This window comes from Coenobita brevimanus, chromosome 72, assembly GCF_032717465.1.
Source record: "Coenobita brevimanus isolate Jiangsu-jjx chromosome 72, ASM3271746v2, whole genome shotgun sequence".
Lineage (NCBI taxonomy): Eukaryota > Metazoa > Arthropoda > Malacostraca > Decapoda > Coenobitidae > Coenobita > Coenobita brevimanus.
The window spans coordinates 7,555,023-7,572,500 of record NC_137025.1 but is presented as its reverse complement, the minus strand read 5'-3'; the positions used below and the strand labels follow the sequence as shown (position 1 = coordinate 7,572,500).

General features: G+C 41.1%; 1 protein-coding gene across 1 annotated transcript in view; it reads right to left on the bottom strand.

The window, feature by feature from the left end:
* Nucleotides 1-16,574, bottom strand: part of LOC145407013 (rhotekin-like) — a 63,945-nt gene extending 47,371 nt beyond the window's left edge. Inside the window, exon 1 of the mRNA XM_080278027.1 lies at nucleotides 16,465-16,574. Coding sequence (XP_080134153.1) covers nucleotides 16,465-16,560 — 96 coding nt within the window. The 5' untranslated portion in view covers nucleotides 16,561-16,574. The remainder of the gene's footprint in view (nucleotides 1-16,464) is intronic.
* Between the last annotated feature and the right edge of the window lie 904 nt (nucleotides 16,575-17,478).

Here is a 17,478-nt window from a genome sequence, read left to right as displayed (position 1 = left end):
ACTGCTAGCCACGAAAAAGTGCTATGAAAGGATAAAAAAAAGCAGCTAAAGTAATGTCTTATTCTGCCACTGAACTACGTGAAGTAAGCTGCCGAAATACGAAAATCCCAGCCAAGTTAACTGAAAATCAGAATGGAAAAAATAAGTAAAAAATAAAACGAAAAAACTAAATAAATAATAATGGGAATGCTATACTGAAAAAATTTGAGGGAAATGTTTGCTAAATAATGTTATATGCGTTTGAAATGTTACAGTGGAATATATATGTATTTAAATGTTACAAATAGCACAGTTAAAAAAAAAAAAAAACAGGGGGCGGGGAGTGGAGGGGTTGAAATATCTGAGAAAATGAAAGCTGAATTTGTCCGAGTAGAGAAGCTCAGTTAATATAAAAAGTATATGCTGGAAATATAAGAGGGTAGAAGGGCTAATGCTACAAAGATTAACAAGAAACAAACGTAATATACTGGAAGTGTCAGCTGGAGCAGTTGCTGAATAAACTAGTATACTGCACTGCTGGAAACGCTAGGGAGCTAAAAACCATGTAGGAAGTTAGAAGCGCAAACAGGTACGGTATGGCTAATGTTTAAATTGGCTTAAATATCATAGTCGAGAAACCGGTGAATGTTAGTGTAAAATATGATTCTTTTTTCAAGCCTACGGAAAAAAAAAAAAAAAAAACTCTTACAAAAATCATTCCTTCCTGAAAACGTCCAACAAGAGAGCCATAGTAAAGATCTGTTCATTCTGAGATGCCCGGGCAAGGTGTGTTCAAGGACAGGAGGTGGCAGGCAGGTGGAGAGACAGAGGACTTCCCAAGTTGACCAACTGTGAACACTCAATCAAAATGTATCTTTATATTATTTCTCCTTCACACTCTGAAACCGAAAACTAAACGTTAACAAATATTCTCCAGCAACATCTCATGTCCATACATGTCTGGTATTTTAATAAATGCAACATAAAGAAGGACCTTTATGCAGCATATGTAATACACAATCTACTCAAAAAAATTTGCCTTTTAGGAAAAAAAGTAAACGCAACATCGCTCACAGTGAAACCATGGATCAACTAGCTTTGAATCCTTCTGACTGCGTGCGGAGGGCAGGATGCGGACATGTGGCAATGAAATAGTTGCATTAGAGCAGGGTTGTCGAACCGGAGGTGCATGCACCCCTTAGCAGTGCACGGAGCCTCGCCAGGGGGTGTATGAATCATGCATGGTCTCAGCGATACACTCGGGTCCGTTGTTTTCACCAGATGGAACTAGGTCACTCCCACAACCTGAATATCGCACTAAGTTGTGGTTGTATGAAATTCGATCAACATTACTTAGGAGGCAGGATTGATTGTCCATGGTTACTTGTTTACTCGACCCTCCAATCTGACCACACTTGCCAATACGTAAACTAAAAGTGGTTTGGGATATTTGTCAGGTTAGAGTAAACGCACTACAGTAGCCTACCGGTAATACAGTACATAAATACAGTATACTGTTTTATTACTAAACGACATATATGTTGCAAATTTAACACAATGAGCTATAGGCAATCGTGCTTTTATTTTTCCATGCTAGTGTCAGACGAATTCATTCATCTTCGGAAACCCATCTAATACAGTAATGAAGGGGCTAAAGCTATAACTAACACTTGTTTGAAAATCTACATTAGGCCTATATAAGCTGAGCGTAAATCGTCAAGATACTATAGCAAAAGTACACTAAAATGACGTCCTCAGGTTCAAGGGATAGCTAAGAAGTTTACAATAAAACTTACTCAGTACTCTAATATTTCGATGATAATTATATGATAAGAGTTTACATGTTGGCTATGTGCTAAATCTGTAGCCACACTACTTCTCGCTAACAATGGTCTTGAATGTGATGGAATGAGCGAGTTGGCACGGCTGAGGCTGACCACTTCACTCCCATGACGTACCGTATTGTTTTAATCTACCAAAGGGTTTTATTTAGGCTGAGAGTCTTTTGGAGTTGGAAGAGTTAGGCGATATTTTCATTAGACCGTTCATTAGCTGAGGTCTTTCTAGAACTGAAGACAAATATACTTTTTTTCTGTAGTAAGAACAAACTAGAATGAAGAATTTAAACAGCACTGTATGTAAAAGTTGGACAGAAAAAGTGTGTGTGTGTGTGTGTGTGTGTGTGTGTGTGTGTGTGTGTGTGTGTGTGTGTGCGCGTGCGTGCGTGCGTGCGTGCGTGCGTGCGTGCGTGCGTGTGTGTGTGTGTGTGTGTGTGTGTGAGAGAGAGAGAGAGAGAGAGAGAGAGAGAGAGAGAGAGAGAGAGAGAGACAAAGAGACCGGCGGATGCTGCATGTCCCCTAAGGAGTGGGCATACAAGCAGAGAGTTAAGAAGTACCCAGCGGTCAGAACAAAGGAAGTCAATAAGAGAAGAGTTGATGGGACCACAGCCCCTGACTCCACCCTGGCAAAAAGAGCTGTAACAATAATGGCGGAGTTCCATCAAACATCAAGAAATGGATCGCAAGCCTTACAATTTCTGCTGTTAATACTGAAACACACAACAAAGGAAAGAAATACGTGACTAACAAAAAGGGTAGCATGGGGCTGGCCAAAAGCGTGGCCTCCTTTACCTCACTGCCAATTGCATTACGTAACCTGGAATACAATCTTATCCCCACAGCTGTTCTCAAAGTCAGCGGTAAAGTTTGGGAGTTATATCTTCCCGGTTTCGATTTAAGAATGTGGTCCAGAATAAGCAAAAAAGTTGAGTAAAAAATGTATTGGTATGCAGAATTTGATGGAAATGGTAGGAAAATCTGCTGTAAAAAGATATACAGAAGCTGATGGAAACTGTTGGAAAAATTGATATATAACAGTGTACGCAGAGGCTGTTGGAAATGTCAGCGTGTAAAAACGTACGGTATGTGGAAAATGTAGAGGAAATGCTAGTGTTACACTTTCAGAAACTGCTATAAATTACTGGAAACACTTCCGTATAAAAAATGTACCGGTATGCAAATATTCTTTACGTGGAAAAATGTACCGTGTGCCAATGGAAATACCTGAGTGTTCAAATGTATGTGGGAAAAACTGCAGTAAATACCTAGGACGGTGTAAAATGTTGTGGTGTGTAAACAGCTATAGGGCTGGAGGGGAAAGAGGAGAGGTGGCGCATGCAAAGTGTGTTACCATTGTGAGAGGGATCACGATGGGGCTGCAGGCGATGGGGAAGGGGGGGGGAGAGAGAGAGAGAGAGAGAGAGAGAGAGAGAGAGAGAGAGAGAGAGAGAGAGAGAGAGAGAAGAGGAAGGAGACAGAGGATAAGTAGGTGAATGTGGGGAGGGGGTTAGAATGATGGAGGATGCAGATAAGGAGGGAGGTAAGGAAGAGGAGTGGGAAGATAGATAAAGAAGGAAGAGTGACAAAAATGGAATGACGCGGGAGAATGAGGCAATGAAGAAGCAAGGAAGGGGAAGGGATGTGGTTGGAAGGAGATGGAAAACAAGAAATTAAAAAAAAAGAAAAAAAGATAGAGAGATAGGGGAGGAGAAAAGGGGAAGGTAAGAAAATTTTGAGAATAACAGGCGGAAAAATGGAGAAAAGGACGAAAGTAGGAGGGAGAGGGAGATATGGAGAACGAGGAAAGGGAAGAGGAAGAAGGAAATATATACCGTATGAAAACGAAGGAGAAGCTTAAAAGAAATAAACAAAACTGGGAAGAAAAATTCAGAAGTGTAAATAAAAGGGAAAAGGAGAGGTGAAGAAGCGTGAGATAAGAAGAGGAAAACAGAACTGAGGTACTGAAGAAATGGAAAAGGAGGGAAATTAGGGAAACTGGAGAAAGAGAATAACAGGTAAAAAGAAGAGAAGAAAAAATGAAAAAAGAAAGGGGAAGCAGGCGAGGTTGTGGAAGATTTTTTTAAAATGTGAGATGGAAAAAGAGAAGAAGAGAGAGTAAAAGAAGGTAAACAGAAGAAACTGAAGAAATAGAAGACAGGACAAAGTGGAGAGGTGAGAAAACATAAGGATGAGAAGAAAAAATGAGAATACAGCAGGGTAAGGTAAGGTGAGGCAGGGAGAGGCAGAGGAAGAGACAGGGCAAGGCTAAGCAAGGCAGGGTGAAGTAGGATCATGCGAGACAAGGTGGTGAGGTAAAGCGAGGCAGTGTGAGGCAGGACAAGGCAGGACACGGAAGAGTGAGGTAGGGGGAAATAGTGCAATGTAAAGCAGGGCAAATTGAAGTACAGCCTAAAAGGTGAGGGAGAATAAGGTAGGATGGATGATGAGAGTAACTGAGGCAGGGTGAGATTTGGTGAGGCTGAGTGAGGTTGGGTAAGCCAGGAAGAGGTGAGAGGCAATAGTTATAACCCCTAGCACTCCCACACTCACACTGGTATACCTCAACCACACTCACGCACGCGCACTACACACACACACACACACACACACACACACACACACACACACACACACACACACACACACTTGTTATAAATTCCCCATTCTTCCAGTCTCTTCCTCCCCCCCCTTCCCCAACTCTCCCCTGACGCCGCATTCTGTAAGGGGTGGTTCCGACATACGTTTTCCAAGTAGCTACATTTTTCTTCCTTAGTAACCATCCCGTCACAGCCTAGACTCCCCCCCACCCCGTATCTTGGTCTACGATACCATTTCTTCAGACCACCCAACTCATATTCTCTCTCTCTCTCAGTATATATATATATATATATATATATATATATATATATATATATATATATATATATATATATATATATATATATATATATATATATATATATATATATATATATATATATATATATATATAATTGTATCATCCCACACATATGGTTTAAAGCTTTTCATTTCCGAACTTAATTGCACCAACAAAACCTCTCATATGAGGAGGTGGTATGAGGAATGATGATGATGATGATTTGTTTATGCACGGATAATAATAATAATAATAATAATCATCATCATCACAACTATCACTATGGTATCATTATCATATTAAAATTTCATTACTTCTGTGCAACTGTATCTGAAAATATACTTCAAGTTGGGTTACGCATGACCTACCGTATGGTTGTTGAAAAGCATGGACACAGTAAGAGCAGGTGTGGTTGGCAAATCTCGACAGCCTGGGAGGCTTTTCAGCACGTCTTCCTTAACTGGCTGTCTGTTTTGTATATTACAGCTTATTATTTGCTCGTATGTTGCTTTTTTCATATCAAAACAGATTTCATCAATAACATAACAGAATATACTACATGCCGGTACTAACTACAGATATAAAATGGCAAGGAAAAGATGGTAGGGAGCTTCCTTATCCGATGACAATATTTCTGTATAACTATAAAAGTACAGGCAAGAGTGAGGTGCAGTGATGAGGGAGATCGCGTAATCTTTACGACATGAAGGTGCATTCCAAGCCATGAAGGTGGCCATGGAGTACGGTAATGGGAGAACCTCCACCCCTACCACCCAGATGGTCACAGATGGTTATGAACCCCGGCCATGGTAGCATCACTACCCAAGGGCAATCTAACAATGCAACCACCGCGCCAAACTTAAAGGCTCAAGGTGCATATTGGGGAGAGGAGGCGATAGAAGGGGGTGGTGGGATGGGACATGACGGGAATCAGAACTGCCTTAAATGAAGAAACATGTCAGTGTTCCTGAATACTATCAGTGCCGTGCACTGTTGTCTCTGGCACAAATATATTGTTTACCTCCGTTTATTGAAGCTATTCTTCATATTTTATGCTTTAGTATTTTTCTGTTTCTGCTGGCTACCGAAATCTCTCTCTCTCTCTCTCCCACCCACACACACACCTTATGGGTCTTAGAGTGATCTGCTTCTGACAACACCAGTTCCTGACGGCAACTGACAAGGCAGCTGATGGTCCTGTGCACTTCATATAGCTTTCCTGCCTTATGGTGTTCTTGTTCATTTCATGGCACACCTACAGGCACTGTTGGTCACTCTGATTTCCGTGCTTTAGCTGTATTGTCGACAGCAAAGGAATAATGGGTTAATGGTCATCAATAATCTTATTAAAAATACCGTACTGTACATCATTTCTTGCACAATATTACCAGTACTTAAATAGTACGGTACCGAGACATTTCATATCACTGGCAGCAACCCGACCTAAAGTAGGCTATATTATACGTATACAGATGCCACCTGCTCAACACTTAAACATCGGCCATTTCAAACCCGTGCAAAACACCTCCAAAATGCGTTTTTGTTTACAGTACAGATACCGTACCTTTTTCATTCATCCTGGGGTTATATACACTCAATAAAGTTTTGATGCGGTCTTGGACAAGCCATCCATCAATTTCGGCGTCACTGACCTTAGACTATATGTGACCCCAAGACAAACTTGGACAGAGCAGCAGTAACATCTGGAGTTAATGATGTAATGTTCTGACTCTCCTCCAACAACAACAAACCACTCACTATCAACACAAACCCCATATCACACTGTACAATCTCTCTAAACATTCTCTCTCTCTCTCTCACACACACACACACACAAACTCCTTGCTGGGCTACACACATCATGCAGGATAAGAGTGAGTAGCTGTATGAGAGTGTTTGTGTATTTTCGTGAGTGAGTCTGAGTATGAGCTACCATTTGTGTGTTGGTTTGTCACGAAGTATGTCATCGTGTGTGTGTGTGTGTGTGTGTGTGTGTGTGTGTGTGTGTGTTAAATACAAACGAAAGTATGTTTTCATATTCGATTACCATAATTTTTGACAAGCCTATTGTGAACCATGGAAATATAATACTTAACCTCAGTCATGATCATTCACTATGTCCTTTGCAACTCTAGGCACCATGTATTATATTTCGCTTGTCAACCGAAAATATTTAACTACCGGTGAGAGGAATTAGGGTCAGCAAATACATAAATCAATTAATTAATAAAAGATTAAAAACTACCAATGTCTCAATACTTTGGCCGAAAAAAAAAAAAAAGACTAAGTAACGTAGCCTTTCCTTCCAGTGCCTTCAGTACTGCGGACGGGTCTCCCATTAAATACATAAAAGTGTCATGGTGGTGGCGGGAACAACATGCCGTATTAAATATCATCGAAAAGAAGGGTTAATGAAGACTGTTTATACCCTGAGCAATACGAGAGGTTTCCCTTCGCCTGCATAAATATCGCTCAGCGGTAGTCAACATTACAGTACCGTATATACTGTACATATCAATCATTTCAACGTACCAGGAACACTTGAAAAAATGGTTATGAAAGACCATTATAACTTTAACGAAAGATCTTGTTTTTCAAGAGCAACATCCGTAATGCAATTTTCGCTCAAAGTTTTCCCATCACTCGTTTGGAGACGTAAGTAACAACCTACAAAAACCACTTCACTTGACGAAGTTTCTCCTCACCTGAATAAAATAATTTGCCCGTTACAATAATAATAATAATAATAATAATAATAATAATAGTAACAGTAATACCGTAATACTGGTAATCTTAATAACAGATATACAACACAGACCGATTCTAAACCTCTACAATACGAGGTCTAACACTGAATAAATGTTCGCGGTACAAATCATGAAATAAAAACAGCATTGTACACCCACAAATATATATATTCGTTACCCTTGTGGCGAGATACAATATGACATAAGGACCAAGGGTTCTGAACTACTACCAGTACCAAATGAACACAGTTTCACTTTTACAAATCATTTCAGAGTTCATCGCACCCAGAGGTAACGATAATTTTTTTGCTGGGTGTACACAAGGAATTTCATGAGGTTCTAACCCTTACAACAGGACGTGCTTCCTCAAAATTAATGAAATCGTCTTGAGAGGGAGGGGAAAAAATTTACTCTGCAAATTATATTTCATCACCCTCTCGTGTTACTGATGGAAAACTGAGTCCAGAATGAAGCAACTTAAAATAATAATACACAAGAGAATGTTAACCTGTAATATGTAAAATAAATCGTTAAGAAATAGGTGCTACGATGCCACTTATGGCAATTACAAGGCAACCCTAAGAAGTGGCGTTTTGCAGGGGTTAATACAAACACAGCGACTAACAGGCAGAAGTAAGGTAAATAAATAAGCAAACGTGAACTTCGCAAAACCTAATTAACTTTCCGCTTCCGTGAGTGATAGTAACTGCGATAGGTATCGCTATCGTCAACTCCCCTCCCCCTCTCTCGCTCTTAACATTATTTACCAACTCCCATCCCATTTCCCCCTTTCATACTCTGGCCTAATCTCGCGTACTTTAGCTTTCACTCCCACCCTCTCCATGTCTCCCTCCCAGAGCTCGTTTGTTCATAATTCTCCCCCCCCCCACTTCTCCCAGGGCTAGTTTGTTCATAATAGCCTACTACCCTATCCCTCTCTCTCTCTCTCTCTCTCTCTCTCTCTCTCTCTCTCTCTCCCACCGACGAGTATTTGCTCAACTCCCATCTCTCACTTTCATACTTAGCCTAATCTCGCGTCCTTAAGCTTTCACTCCCACTATATTTCTTTTTCTCTCGCATAGCTCCTTGGTTCATTATACTCTCTCTCTCTCTCTCTCATCCTTAATCTAATGTACTCTAGCTTCCTCTCCATCCCCTCTCCCATAGTTTATCTACTGTAGCCTCCCCCTCTCCCCCTTTCCTCTCTCTCCCTCCTCCCTTCTTATCGGTGGGGTGAACACTTGTAGCCAACAGCAGCTGTGTCCATGGGGGGGCTAACCGAACCCACCCCCTTAAACACACACACACACACACACACACACACACACACACACACACACACAGGGTAGACTTTAAACAATACACAGACACCGAGAGATAGACTACATACGATGCGAATCTAGTCTATAACGCCGCCATGGCCAACCAGCCTACCATGAAGCAACCGGGGTGGCGGTTGGGGGAGGGGGGCATCAAGCACCACCACCTCCCAACCTCCACTTCTTCCTTTACGACCTCCCCCTCCCTCTCTCTCTCTCTGCCGCCATAACCCAACCCAACCACACTGTGTCCATGGTAACCCAAAGGCCATATTACCATGCAAATTAAAACGCTTAGCGAGGCAGGCTGTGTCAGGAGTACCGTACCACCAGGAGGCTAGTACGGTAATTATTGTTAGGCGATGATTGGTCTTTGGTTTGCACAGGGGCGGAACTCTCCAAGTGAGGGGTGAGCGTGGGTGAGTCATACTTCACTAAACTGACTTGGGATGGGTTAGCTGGGGGAAGGGGGAGGGGAACGCATTTGCAAGGGGTGTATACAGAAGTTCGTATTCTCACCGGTTATGAAAGTTATGTAAAACCTCTTCCTCACCACTTTATTTTTCTATCCGGTACGTTAAGACAATCCTGAGTGTTATTTCTGCAGGCTGTCGACATACCATGTAAGAAATATATACCGTATATGTTACAATAGCTAAATACATAATATGTTGTTCAAAGTGCCAGAAAGCTTCCTAACCCATCAAAATAGCCTACGGCCCGAAATCTCCAAACCGATTCATCTTGCTTACACTACGTGTAAGCTGCCTACCAGGTGAGTGAAAGCCCAGAGAAACTTGACCGGACTAGGTAGAACAGAAGAGGCGTAGCGGCTAGGTTAGGCTACCCAGCTGGCAACAATAGTGAGTGCATTGAAATATAATACCGGTGTAGGCTGGGATTTGGTGAGACAGTAGCCTAGCCGTCAGCGGGGCTAATCCACTGCTGCCACACGCTACCCTACTGCATTTCAGTAACATTTGCTTCGCACTGAATCAATAAAATACTCATTGCAAAACTGGAAAATCTTAACAACTTCAGTATGATAATGCCATTTTGCAATTTTATTCTATTTTTGGTACCTCCAGTCGATTTTACTTCACTTTAGATAAACTTCTCGAACTGGAGAGGTCATTAATAGATGGCATTCCTAAACTGATTACAGTAATAACATCTGGTAGCATTAAAAATAAACTAAATATAAACATCATCGCACTGAGGGGGCCAGTCCTTCCAGAACAAATACAATCAACAAAAGCCTCTGACTACGTTGGGTTTCTCGGTGACTAATAACAGCGGCTGGTGTATTGGAATAAAGTGCAAGGTTCAAGCTTCTACGTCACAGCGTTATTCGATTTTATGCATAAATTTATCCAATAATTTATGTATTTCTTTGCGCCTATTCCTACAATAAATTTCCACGAGACAAATAAAACCGTCTTACGTTAGCCTCAATAAAATAAAAGGTTCGTATATCACAGCCAAAAAGGTTAACAGTTACGAAGAAAGGGGTAAGGGCTGGATCAGTACGCCTATCACATCACACACACACCCAGGCAGTCATGACGAGAACGATGAGTGGGCACAGTGGGGGGTGGGGGGTGTACCTATCTACAGGTACACGTCTAAATCCTAAAGGGGGTAGCTACGAAATATACGGTACCATCCATGTCGTTTTGTCCTCCGTCATTAGGCTGCTCTTCCTCCATCCCACACCACCTTCATTCACCTCATCCTCGGTCTTCCGCTCCCCAACTGTGTGTCCTACTTCTATGATCAAAGTCATACATCATCAATTTTTCTCTTATACCGGTACCAGTAAGAGTAGATCTCCCAGACGCCTTATTTATAAAAGATCCTAACAACTTCACGACAAACAAGTCCCCCAGACAGTAAATTATCATCACATCGCTTTTGGGTCTGCTCGGCCTGGCGGACCGGGGTTACGCGACAAGAACAATGTTTAATGTAATCGTGATATGTCTGAAAGTGCGAAATGTATAAAAGTAATATTGTGTACGACTTTGCCAAATCTCAGGAAACTAATGCGGCCCCCGATTTTATTATGGCCTATCGTCGCACTGGAGACTTCGTAGCGTTAGTATCCTCTAGTAGGCTGTGTTATTGATGCTGACTACGTTAATATCAAAAACATCATCAATTTATACACAGAATACTTAGGTGCAATATGCATGTAAACAGCCAAGAAAGAGGTGTTACAAGTCTAACACGCCACCAGAACATGGCTTTGTACTCTTACGTTGATACCCACAGCTTAGACATTATTTTCTTTGCTCTGTTATTGCTCACTGATGTCATACACCCGGTAACATGGCGTCACCTTAACATTTTGTCCGTCAAAATATAAACCAGTTTCCGGTGACGTCAGTGGCTTCAACGACTGTGGGGAGTACCGTAGACAAAGGAAATGAACTAGGAAAATTAACTGTAATTAGACTATATTTTAAAAAATATATTTCCTATTTATTCTCTCCTGTTTATTCTCATAACTAAACAATTTCTATCTTGCCGATTTCATTAATCCGATTTTGCTGTAGAATAGAATTTTTAATAAGAGAAACACTTCCAAAGGCGATTGTATAACAGAAGCCATGATAATACAGGAATGTTTACTTTGACGAATAAACTGGGGGGGGGGGGATGGTTAAAAATTCCACCTCTTTCGTCTCTTTTTGTTATTTTCCTCCATTAGTTTTTGAAGAAGAGTAACTACGAGTAATTTGCTTCACTGTGTAGGTGAAACCCTAGAAACGATGATAATTCATAATGTGATTACGATATGGATGAACAGATTTGGCTATCGACAAATGTAGGATATATAAATAAATATCATCCATCCACCCAGCAAGCAATTTACCATTCTCTTTTGTGTCTATCTTTACACTAAGGGTCGTATTCTAAGTGGCTTTGGCGATTTCGTAACACATGATTCTTAGCAATTTATTCTGCACATTACATCTCACCTTAACATCCTCTTGTACCAATGTTATTCACGCTAAGTGTGTCGTATTACAACGATATAGTCAACATATATGGCAATGCTAAGCTGTACCGGTAACAAGAAAAATAAATCGCTGAGGACGAGGAGCTACGAAACCTCCTATGCCAACCTGAGTACGACACTTACGCCAGACGCCTTAACCGAACGTGCATCCGAGGAATAAAAAAAATCCTCCAAGCCTCTCTATCGGGGTTAATGTTTATGTCTACAAATATGGTCACCAACTTAACCCTCTGACTCTGTCACACTTTTCCTCGACTGAACGATATCGTCTGTACAGTAGTTTCCGTTAATAAAATATCAAAGCGAGTACATAGTAGAGACTGGTTAAAGATGAAAGTAATGTAGACTGTAATAGTCTGACTGAATTTTCCCGAATAAAATCGTCTGCAGGAACTTAAATAAAATAACTTCCTACGAGTCTATAATAGAAGACAAGCAGTGGAATAAAATCCAAAAGTCCGTCCATGGCAGCGAAATGGATAAATAAAATTAAAGTTTTTTTTTTTTTTTTTGCTGCATTATCCAAACCGTCTGAGAGGTTATTAGCCTACCGTAGTATTTCCCCCAGCGAGGGGGGAGGCTGGAGAACAGTCGCTTGGCTAATCTGATTTGGCACACACACACACACACACACACACACACACACACACACACACACACATTCAGCCTCCATATAAGTCGTGTGTGTGTGTGTGTGTGTGTGTGATTTCAGGGTGAACCTAATATTATAAGAATATACACAGAAGTAGTCCTAGGTAAACACACAATACTCTTATGAAGCTGCGTTACCTGTAATGAAAATAAATCCTTTGATATTCATATTTTAGCTGGGCTATACCAGTAGACTATGGGCTAATCCTACCTACAGTACAGATCTGGACAATCCACACGCACTACTGCTTCATGATACTCTCATCAACGGTACAAATTCCACATACCGGTACTGCAGGGCAGAGTTTAACATTTTTCACTACGACGAATTATGTATCTTGTTCTTGCAGTCCAAATATGATTTTATTCAGCTTCTGATCGACCTTTTGTGGTAAAAGGCTTAATGATGGCTATATTTAACCTCTCCATTTCGAAGAAATAAAATCTGAAGCTGAGCAAGATTGCCCGGAAGTAGCAAGAACAAAACACAGAAAACACATCACTGTACCGAAGGAATTAAACACTAAAATATCAAGAAGTATTCGCTGTTCTTCCATCATCATCATCATCACCATCATCCAGACCTCTTTTCCTACTTACGGATGGGGTGAGGTTGGGTCCTGAGAGCAAGAACAGACCCGATAGGAGACTAACCACAATCTTCTCAGTTAAATGGGCCAAACCCTCATTCACCCAACACGTAATTAATCTCTTCAGTCCGACGGGTCGCACTTAACCCTTCAACTACGCAGAATGTCTGAGATTAATTTAACTGTCTGGCGTTAGCCGGTATAAAATACATTCTCGGCCAACTGTTAATCGAGTTTCCTTAGAGCGGTGGCTTCTCAGAGATGAATAAAACCGTGAGACGTTAGTTAAAGTAAAATGCAAAGTTTAAGCTATACGGCAAGCAGAGAGTTAAGCTGATACAGTTGCCAAGAGAATAAAAAACGCAGCCATCTAATGAGGGAGTGAAGTGAGATACCGGTACAGTAAATTGCGAGTATATAGTCTGTGGCCTCTAACAGCTCCACTAGCCTAATACTACTCGCTACACTTGTCCTGCACGAGATATCCCCAGTGTTTTTGCCAAGTTAACCTACATCCCTAACTCCCTTTCGGCTCAGTTGAGGGCCAAGTGTTGTTAGATTAGAGGATCGTTTTGATTAGCCTAGCCTGGTAACAAAGGACACTCAGCCCTACCTCATAACCAAGGCTCATTGAATATGATACAACCGTGACTTAATATTAAAGTTGTTGGTATGGCCCAGTTCCGCCAGGTGAGCACAAGCCGACTATAACAAGGACAGTGAGGCCTGTGTGGGCGTACAGGTATGTTGTCGTGGGGATGGGTTACTTGGTTAGCTACCGACTTTCTGGAACACAAGTTGTGCAGCAGAATCCCCGTTTATATTTTTATGTTCACTTATACAGCTGCAATCAAACTACAGTGAACATCAAGGTGAAAACTGCGACAAAACATATTGATTCCTGGCAGTAATAAACTGCCATATATACTTGTTTATCATAAAAACTGGTTGAGATGCTTTGTGAATGCTGTACCTGTACCTCGGCAACGGATTTCCCAACCATGTGTCCAGAGTAGGATAAACCTGAGACTGCTTATCATGCTTAATACAATGAGCCCGGGGAAGTTTTTTTTTTTTTTTTTCCCTTGGGGTTTCCTGATTTAAACACAAAAATCCAGCAAAATTAAACTAAAGAGGATGACTCCCGGATTCAAGAGGATACATATTCAGTACCTAGAACCTATAATGGTAACTTACAATAGCCTACAGTATACATATAATGTGATCCAAGTACCAGACATTAATGCCTTCAGTAGGGTGACATCAGTTTGTGCTTGATTTTTGCTGTTATTGGATGATCTGTATTTCCCTGTTAGAGATAAAGTCATACTAAAGACTACTGTAGCTATTCCATACCTAATCCCTCCAGGCGAACCCTAAAAGTGAACGAAACTGTTTGGAGATACGGTAGTAAAAATAAGATATGTGAATACCGTATAGTATCATGGTATCATGGGAGTGAGAGGCTACTCGTTGGCATGAGATACCGAGTAGTATGTTTAGTTTATAATGTACTCCTTACACTTTAACTTAGCCCAAATTTTCTTCTTTTTACTGTTTATTTTACGTAGCTCAGTGCTACATTAAGGTAGTCTAATGCTACGCCTCTAGGCATACATCTTTTCCATGGCACTACTTCGTAATTAGCCTAATACCATAGAATAGGTATAATGCTATTAGCAATAACTAAACAGAGATGATACATGGCAAGTTCTGGCCAAGTTAAAGTGTAAAGAGTATAGTGGCCTCATCACTGTAACACAGCCCAGTTTGGCATCAGAAAATGTGCTAGCCTATGTAGAGGCTAACACTGCGTGGGCCGGAAATAACTGACACTTCTATTTCTGTACCCAGTCAAACCAATGTCAGCCAAGGAAACCATATGTTTAATTATAGCATATTAGGCTTAGTGGATCCTGATTAGGCCAGCCCTCTCACGGTTACGTCCTTTTTACCATTTTATTTCAGCTAACGCCACACCATTACATCGGCCACGAGCGAGTCACAAGCCCGAGTGATCATATCATCCATAACCCTCTCACAGTTGGGACAACTCTAGTACCGGTATACTATTTGGTATTCCAGCTTACGCCAGACGATTTTACTCAACCAAGTGAACCACAGAAGCCTAAGAGTATTAAAATGAAGAACAAACCTTAAGGTGTGGGTTTCTGTACTCTAATGCTACATTATTACTGGTCTGCTATCCAAAATAACACACTACAAGAGCAGTCAGTGATACACGTGTTCTGGTTCGTTGCAAAAGTGCGCAGACTGTAATGGACTTGCGGCGTTGGCGTCATGACCAGAGTTATTTTTGTGAAGATTTAAAGAACGGCCCAACACCTAACCTAACGGGAGCAGACTCTCATATCTATGCATTATCTTTTTAGCCTGTGATTTAATAGATATCATGTTAATCAGCCTATATACAGACCTCCTTGCATTTACAGTAGGCCTATACGGTATTTACTCAAGCAGGGTAGGGTACACAATGGGTGAGGGAGACAGCACCTTCAGTGAGATTATTTTTAGAACTGCAGAGATTTGATACAGCCTCCTTCAATCCCTTCACTAATAGCAGCATTTCCCGAGCTGAATAAAATAATCTAACAGCAGACGGTTAGGTTCAGGAAAATCCGGTAGGCTATACTGCAAGTTGAGCAAAGGCGTCACCGGGAAAGCGGATGTAACCTTGACTACCACGCATCCATAAGCCATCCACCCTACTGTTTAACACGTGTGGGGTTATGGAACACTAGGGTACACACACACACACACACACACACACACACACTAATTTAGAGCAACCGAACCTGATTTACGACACCGATGACCCAGCTCAACCAAGCTTCTAAAAAATCCCAATCCAACTTAACGTAACGAAACCGAACAAACCTACACTAACATGACTTATATACAGTACCTTATATGATACTTAAGGCAAGATAAACAGAGGTCTAGTAGGATCTAGATTGTCTAACCCAGCCAAACCTAACTTAACCTCATCTTGTCTTATCCAAATTTAAGTGTCTTGATTATAATGCTGACTCATTCAAATGGAAAAATTACCTGACAAGGGTCGAAGTGGGGAAGAGTGTTGTACGGTACTGGTATCTAGGCTAGTTGATATGCATAATTTCAACACCAGCAAGTGGGTATAATTCTTCCAACCCAATTTATATCACACTTACCTTAAAGCTGTGAGCCAGTTGCCTGATAGAGACAGGTCTTGTAGGATTTGCCTTTGACTAACTCAACCCTTCCTTGCTTAATTCAGCCAAACCCAACTCAATACCTAACCTACCCAGCTTAACCCACATCAAGCCGATCCAGCCTAACCTAACTTAACCAAACCTGACCTATCCCGACCCATTTTAACCCCACCTACTCCAACCCATCATAACTCGAGTCAACCTAATCTGAATCATCCTTACCTTGAAATTGTGAGCCAGTTGTCTGATATAGTACAAATCCAGGTCTTGTAGGATCTGGATCTTGCCAGGGTGGTTATCCATTTCATCCATATTCATCTTGCCTTCCTTCCTCACTCAAGAATTTCAGGTTAACTTAATTATTTTTCAATGTTCTGTTTCTGTTTTCAATATTTTACTGTTGTGTTTCCTCAGTTTTCAATATGTTAACGGTTTTGTTTTCTGGTGCTTCAATAATTTACGGTTTCTATTTTTCAGTGTTACCGGTAATTACACCTTCCCTAAACGGTTTTCCATTCCAGAGTTTTCAATATCCGACTTCCAGTGATAGCCTAAATGTTAAGTTTTCTTCTAGCTGGTTTCTTTTAAGGTCACTGTAGCTCTTTATTTTATATTCTTGTAGGCATATATTTCTTGTCTTCTTTTATCAGTAAGGTTTATCAGTACTCCACTCTTTTTTTCACCTTACCTCCATTTCTTCCTCCTCCTCCTTCTCCTCCTATCTGCTCCACCTCCTTACTTTCTTTCTCTTTCAATCATCCCTTAGACACTGTTTCCTTTATTTTGTTTTCTGATCTTTTTTTTTTTTATTCTTGTCCTTTTCTAAGTTTCCGTCCTTCTGTATATTCCATGTAAAATTTATGTATTTAGCATACGGGAGTAGGAATATCTGTAAACACGGGAAAAATACGGTACCATGAGCATGTGTAATTTTCAGTTTTACGTGGCAGGCCTACAAGCAGGGTGGTTAAAATAGTAACTGAGCGACAGAAGGCATTACCACACACCTCACACTGTCCCACCTTACATTACCACACTCAGTCACACCTCACACAGCCCCGCCTCAAATTACCAAAGCTACTTAGTCACACCTCACACTGCCACACTACACAGTGCCATACCATCATACTACACACTCTTAATGCTACATACCTTACCTCAAGTACGGTATACACCTCGCACTGCCAGACTCACAATCACATACTACACACACACACACACACACACACACACACA